This window comes from Hyla sarda, chromosome 7 (assembly GCF_029499605.1).
Source record: "Hyla sarda isolate aHylSar1 chromosome 7, aHylSar1.hap1, whole genome shotgun sequence".
NCBI lineage: Eukaryota > Metazoa > Chordata > Amphibia > Anura > Hylidae > Hyla > Hyla sarda.
In genome coordinates, this window is record NC_079195.1 from 137,681,979 (window position 1) to 137,689,705 (window position 7,727).

The 7,727-nt window shown below is 41.1% G+C and overlaps 1 protein-coding gene across 4 annotated transcripts in view; it reads left to right on the top strand.

Moving 5' to 3' along the window:
- The window catches only part of OPN4 (opsin 4), a 136,470-nt gene extending 128,974 nt beyond the window's left edge, over positions 1-7,496 (top strand). The window contains exon 2 of one of the 4 annotated variants that reach the window (XR_008846430.1): positions 4,186-4,324. Coding sequence is in view for 1 of the 4 variants with exons in the window: in XM_056530800.1 (XP_056386775.1) it covers positions 4,186-4,479 (294 nt within the window). In the remaining 3 variants the exon portion in view is untranslated. Of the gene's footprint in view, positions 1-4,185 lie in introns of all 4 variants that reach the window. The other 3 variants (XR_008846429.1, XR_008846431.1, XM_056530800.1) reach the window with 3 other exon arrangements.
- The last annotated feature ends 231 nt before the right edge of the window (positions 7,497-7,727 follow it).

Consider the following 7,727-nt stretch of genomic DNA (forward strand, 5'->3'; position numbering starts at 1 on the left):
CGCCCGTGATCATGCACGCGGCACCCCGTTTGTAATCAGTCCACGGAGTGTGTTCGCTCCGGGACTGATTATCGGCGACCGCAGGGCCGGCGGCGTGTGACGTCACGCCCCTGCCCCCATGTGACGTCACGCTCCACCCCCTCAATGCAAGCCTACGGGAGGTGGCGTGACAGCTATCATGCCCCCTCCCGTAGGCTTGCATTGAGGGGCGGAAGCGTGACATCACACGGGGGCGGAGGCGTGACGTCACACGCCGCCAACCCTGCAGTCAACCGTAATCAGACCCGGAGCGAACGCGCTCCAGGGACTGATTACAAATGGGGTGCTGTGTGCATGATCACGGGCGTCCCCAGCTGAGGGACTCCAGCGATCAGGCATCTTATCCCCTATCCTTTGGATAGGGGATAAGATGTGTAAGCACCGGAGTACCCCTTTAAGCCTATCAGGCTGTGTTTGTGCACAGGGCTGGAATATTGCGCCCCTAAACCACCAGGCAGGGCATACAGGTGTTGTGGGCGGGACATATGTGTATATAACGCCCTCTGCTCTTATTGGAGGGGCGTTTGTGATGTTTTTCAGATCCCTCCCAACCCTCCCTATCTTATTTTATTTATTTTAAATTCTTTCATCACAGGCTGTGCCCACTTAAGGCCTACCCTTGGTCACGGTTATGGGCACAGTTCAACCGCTTATTTTATGGTTTACTGTTTTCTATTCAGGTGTGTGTATCGTTTTGTGATACAAGCATGAGTGTAAGCCAGAGCACAAATTCTCATTAAAATAAAAACAAAATAAAAACAATGTCCAAATAGTCTTATTTGGGTCTGATAGTGATATGATTCCTCAATATAGCAAAAGGGAGTAAAAGTAATAGTACAGATTTGTTGTCCAATTTAAGCAATTCAGTATGCTTGCGTAATGAATGTCGTTGAAAGAAAGAACTAAGGAGGAGATTTATCATTGCTTTTAGAGCATTTTTTTGTCTGTGTTTAGGCGCAGTTCAAAGATTGAAAAATACTAAATTTTCTAATTTTTCATGAAATTTGGGACTTTTTTCACCAAGAAATGATGCAAGTATCGACAAAAATTTACCACTACATAAAGTAGAATATGTCACAAAAAAACTATCTCAGACTCAAATAAGTTAAAGCATCCCAGAGTTATTAATGCTTAAAGTGACAGTGGTCAGATTTGCAAAAAATGGCTGCGTCCTTAAAGGGGTAGTCCAGTGGTGAAAAACTTATCCCCTATCCTAAGGATAGGGGATAAGTTTGAGATCGCGGGGGGTCCGACCGCTGGGGCCCCCTGCGATCTCTCTGTACGGGGCCCCGGCTCTCCGCCGAGATAGCGGGTGTCGACCCCCGCAAGAGGCGGCGGCCGACACGCCCCCTCAATACATCTCTATGGCAGAGCCGGAGATTGCCGAAGGCAGCGCTTTGGCTCTGCCATAGAGTTGTATTGAGGGGGCGTGTCAGCCGCCGCCTCGTGCGGAGGTCGACACGCCCCCTTCCCGCGGGCTGTCGGGGCTCCGTACAGGAGATCGCAGGGGGCCCCAGCGGTCGGACCCCCCGCGATCTGCAACTTATCCCCTATCCTTAGGATAGGGGATAAGTTGCTCACCACTGAATCACCACTGGACTACTCCTTTAAGGTCAAAATGGACTGCGTCCTTAAGGGGTTAAAGAAAATGATCCATTGATTGACAAGTAGAAAGGTTCTGTATCACATAAATTTAATGTTTTTTGTATTTACAAATTCTTTAGATCCAAAAAGATTATATCTATTGATGTGCTAAAACAGCTTGCCCCTGATGCAAAATACTACCCAGAATACTGTGTAGGGCTGGGTTCACACCACGTTCTTGCAATACAGTTCCTGTGTCAGGTTTTTGATAAAAAACAGATTCCTCAAAACCTGACTAAACTGTATCAAAACGTGTGTACACATTTTTATCTGTATACGGTTGAAAACGGTATACGGTTTGAAAAATGATGTCCGGATGCATCCGTTTTTTAAGAAAAAAAAGTGTACGTTTTTAACTTTTCACTCCATTATGAATAAAGTTTTACTTGTTTGATTGAAATTCCAAGAAAAAAAACTGAGCAAAGCCAAAAACCGTATGGTGAAAACCGGATAGAACCGTACGCACATACGGTTCTGTACGGTTCCCATTGACTCCCATGTTAAAAAAAAAAAAAAGCACACGGTTTGATACAGTTTTTCACCCGGACCAAAAACCGTGGTAGGCCACGGTTTTCTGTCCGGAAAAAAAAATAAATAAAAAACCGTATGGTTTGAAAAACGGAGACAACCGTATACATTATGGTGCATACGGTTTTGAATGTGAAGTCTATGGGCACGGTTTTCTGCATGGTTGCATATGTTTTTATGAAACCGTATGCCGAAACCATATAGTAAAATCGTGGTGTGAACCCACCCTAAATGTGAAAGATATAATGCATTTGGAAAGTTTTCATACCTTTTTTTTTTTTTTTTACTTTTTCTCACTTTTTTCACACTAAATTTAAGAAATATTTGTAAATGTATTATAAAATAAATTTTGCATGGACATGAGTATTCCAACCCTTTGTTATGAAGCTTGATTTAGCTCTAGGACCTCCCATTTCTCTTAACCATCTCTGAGATGTTTGAAAGCCTTGATTGGAGTCACCTGTATTAAATTCAGTTTATTGAACATGATTTGGAAAGACACAGTCCTGTCTATATAAGGTCTCACTGGTGACAATACATATCAGAACAAATACTAAGCCATGAGGTGGAAAGAACTGTCCGTAGAACTTAGCAACGGGGCTGTGTGGAGGCACAAACCTGAAGAAGGGTACAAAAAAAATCTGCTGCACTTAAAAGTCCCAAGAGTACAGTGGTCTCCATGATTGTTAAATGGAAGAAGCTTGGGACAACCAGGACTCTCCCTAGAGCGGGATGCCCCTCCAAAATAAGTAATGGTAGAAGAGAAGTGAGCAATAACTTAATGGTTCTTCTGATCCTATGTGCAGATTGGAAACACTTCCAGATGGTCACTGCATCCCTACACCAATCTGGGCTTTTATTTTATCTTTTATTGCAGAATGGCCAGAAAGAAGCCTCTCCTTAGTAAAAGACACATGAGAGCCCATCTGGTGCACCTAAAGGACTTCCAGACAGTAAGAAAAAAAAAATTATTTGGTCTGACTAAATTCTAAGCATCATGTCTGGAGGAAACCAGACACTGCTCGACACCTGCCCAATGCCATCCTTACAGTGAAGCATGGTGCTGGCAGTAACATGCTGTGGGGGTGTTCTTCAGTGGATTGAACAAGGAGAATTGTCAGGGTTGAGTTGAGGCTGAATGGAGCAAAGTACGGAGAAATTCTTAAAGAAAAACTGATCCAGAGGGCTCTTGATCTCAGATCCAAGACAATAAAGGAGCAGCTTAGGGACAACTCTGTGAATGTCAGTGAGTGGCCCAGCCAGATCCCTGACTTGAACCCAATCAAACATCTCTGGAGAGACCTAAAAATGGCTTTATGTGAAGGTCCCCACCCAATCCAACAGAACTTGAGAAGAATGGTAGGAAACTCCCTAAATCCAGGTATGCAAACGTTGTGGCATCATGCGCGAGAACACTGGATGATGTAATTGCTGTCAAGGGTGCTTCAAGTACTGAGTAAAGGGTCTGAATACTTGTGTCAATGTAATAATAATAATTATTTTTTTATAATATTTTATTTTCAATAGATTAGCATTCTATTTTGACTGTATTATTATGGAGTATTGAGTGCAGAATCACAGGAGAAAGCTTCTTTTTTTATTTTATTTTTTAGCACAAGGCTGAGACATAACAAAATGTGAAAGAGGCTGAAAACTTTCTGAATGCACTGTAGATGCAGACCAGTCATAATATTTGTGTAGTGTGTGAATAGTAAGTGGCCACTAGTGGGGGCTATATACTAATACAAATGTATAAACAATAAAATGGTATTCCAATAGATCACCTTTATACCTGTATTAGTAAGTGAATATATCTAAGGCTATATTTGTATATTCTATCTGTAATAGGTGCTGATTTCACACACAAAAAAAAAAAAAGACCACCATGTTTGAATATACCCAAAAAGATATAATTTTTAACTTAATTTGTTTAACTGGTTTAACAGCTTATTTTTTATTCTTTGCAACCTTAAGACAGGAAAATATTTGAATGGCTATGGCCAAAAGAAAGGAGATCCTATCGCCCGTGTAGCAGCATCAAGAATACCAAGTATCATAGTGACCTACAGCAATCACCAGGGCAACCAAGCTGCAGAAGAACATTACTCAACCCTACCTTGTCATAGAGCCAACGATGATCAGGAGAAAGATGTCAGAAGACAAACCGACAAATTAAAGCAGAACTCAACCACCATCATACCTGAGACTATACCAGAAAATAGCACAGAAATATTCACATGTCAGTCATCACCAAGTGGAATATTATGAAACCTCCATCAATGTAACAAATTTGGTCTGAATCTTCATGCTATCTTTTTTCTTGTTTACTCTAAGCAAACCGTAGTTACAAAAGGTAGCTAGATATAATATATTGTCAATATTCAATCCCTTACAGGTAACTTAAAGCATTACTGTTATTAACATAAACTTTAGATCATGTCATCCAGATGTGTCAAAACTTGTTTAGATTGCACCAGGTCTATAACCAGGTGAAGAATGTAGCAGCGCCCTTCAGTGTATGGCCAGTCGCCTGTCTGATTAGTTTACTCCATTATAGTCTATTGAGAGAATGAGTTGGATCTTTTGGCCGGCAAGGCCGTCAACCAGATGGCTGTGCACTTTACCCAGTTATAACACCCAGCAGCATATAACTTCCAGCAATTATGTACACCACTTGTTTTAACAGCGGGCTACGGAGAAGAAAGGATATGCAAATCAGCTCTTATACCACTTTATTTCCAAGTGGCTTCCCCTAAAGTCAATGTTTTATTCCAACTAGGAGTCTTGGAAACTACCAAGACTTTAAATGTCAACTTCCCTTTAAATGTCAACTGTTTGCATAAGGTTAGTTTAATTACCCCAAAATGTGATAAAATTAAAAAGGTATTTCACTTTTTTTTTCTTTTTTTTATTGTGCTCAGGCAGGTGATAAAAAGAGGGGAAAAAAACTATACTTACCCTGCATGTTACCCCGCCATTGCCGCTATTATTACAGAGCTTTGATCCTGCTACAAAGCACTTTTGGGATCAGCAAGAAGAATTCCCTGCTCAGCCAATCAGAGGCTGATGGGGGAAACATCCTTGTCCACCAATTGGCTGAGTAGAAAACTCTTTATGCTGACCCCAAAAGTGCCTTGCAGCAGAACCAGATCTCTGGGATAAAGATGGAGGCGGGGGAGTGAGGTAGGGGAGCCTTTTTTTCTTCTTTTTAGCACCTGCCTGAGCAATAAAAACCAAGAAAACATGGAATGTTATACTTGTATAATATTCTGAACTTGAAAGGCACCTTATTTACTTTCATCTCATGTTTCTGTTTAATTTTAAATTATTCTGAGTTTTATTTCCCTTTCATGTATTTAAGTATTACTATGAGTGTAGATTATATTAGCCTCAAATGGGATATTTTTGGACTTATATTTTTGAGACCGTTCAGCATTTGTCTTTTCTTATTGCACTTTAGGGTTGAATGAAATCTGTCATCAGTATCACCCTTGTAGTGCAGTGTAGTTTACCTTCCTGCACTCTGCAGCTTCGTTGGCCTGTTCTGCGCAATTTTTTAATGCTAATAAGCTGTCTTGGTGAATGTGGGGCATTTTTTTTAAGAGCCGAGGAACAAGCTCTCCAATCACCCAAAGTGCAAGAAAAAGTGCAAACGTGTTACACTAAAAAATGTGCAAAGGATGTGGTCCATCGCAAGCCCTTCTCCGACAGGAGAGAGGCCCCCCCAACAAACCTTACCCTTCGCCTCTGGACCAAAAGGTACCTGCAAGGTTCCAGGTTCGATGTCCATTGAAGCTACTAAGGGACCACAAATGGCGTTAGCCAAGGTATCTGCCCACAGAGCTGTTAATGGTCAGTACCCTGCCCATGCCGGAGTACCCGAGGTTTTCTTTGCAGGGAGGTGCGGAACCTAATGGCCACAAACACCTCCCCTAGACCAATAGGAGGGACACCCAGAAGGAATACCGCATCCTAACAATCCTGTGGACACACAACACACAAAAAGTGACACAGTGAACAAAAATAAATAAATAAGTGAATGTGCGCAGGTACACTGCCCGAATGCATAAAAATTTCTCTGATCCTAGCCAAGAGGTGAGTGCCACTAAGGTGAAGAGATCATGGTGCCAGTGCTTTAACTCAGTGAGTCAATACCCCCAGTGGCACTAAAGTACCTCGGCTCTAGACCCTCTCGGCCTCATGGCGAGACCCGGAGGAAACAGGTCAAATTCCCAAGCCACAAGTGAACCCTGACATCCAGCTCGCTTCCTCCTCTATTATGAATTTGCATGACCCCTCCCCTGTGAAATCTCTCTTGTGAGAGGAGAAATTTCACTTACTCTTTGCTGGTGGCGAATACTGCGTAAGCACAGCTTCTGGGTGTACAGGGGAAGCGTTATGCATATTCAAAAGGTGGGCCAGTGGAAGAGGGCGGAGGAAGCAGGATGGATGTCATGGTGCACTTGGGGCTTGGGAAGTCAGCTAATTAGCATATTCTGAAAAACAGGCATAGTGGATAAACTAAGTTATGGAGTGTATAAAGGTAAACACCATTTCTATCAGTGTAATCTGCATTACAGGCAGGTTGGTGCATGTGATACTGATGACAAATTCTCTGTAAGGTTTTTCTTACAATATTTTGGTGCTGGTAACATGTCACTTATTCCATGCATATTCCACGTGGAAAATGCTTTGAAAATCCAGGATGCTGGTTAACTGCATTAACCTCTTCCCTCTTTGGCAATTTTTCATTTTTGCACTATAGTTTTTTCCTTCCTTTCCATGTAAGGAATGAGGGCTTGTTCTTTGCACCAACAATTTTACTTTGTAATACCATTAATAATTTCACCACAAAATCTACGGCAAACCCAGGAAAAAATTATTTGTGGGTAAAATTTTTTAAAAGAAAGCGATTTTGTAATTTTTAGCGGCTTCTGTTTCTACGCAGTGCAGTTTTCGGTAAAAAGTGCACTTTATTTATTCTGTAGGTCCATACAGTCACAAGGATACCCAATTTATATAGGTTTGATTTTATTTTACTACAAAAAAAATTTATAACCACATGCACCAAAATTAATACGTTGAAAAATGTCCTCTTCTGACCCCTATAACTTTTCTACTTTTCCGTATAGGGCTCATTTTTTGCACCATGTTTTGAAGTTTTTATCGGTACTATTTTTGTTTTGATTGGACTTTTTGATCACTTTTTAGAAATTTTTTATGGGAGAAAAAGTGACCAAAAATACGCTATTTTGGACTTTTTAATTTTTTTTTACATGTACGCCATTGACCATGCGGTTTAATTAACAATATATTTTTATAGTTCGGACAATTACGCACGCGGTGATACCACATATGTGCATTTTTATTTACACAGTTTTTTTTTTTTTAAATGGGGAAAAGGGGGGTGATTTTAACTTTTATTAGGGAAGGGGTTAAATCACATTTATTAACACTTTATTTTCACTTTTTTTCTTTTGCAATGTTATAGTCCCCATAGGGGACTATAACATTGC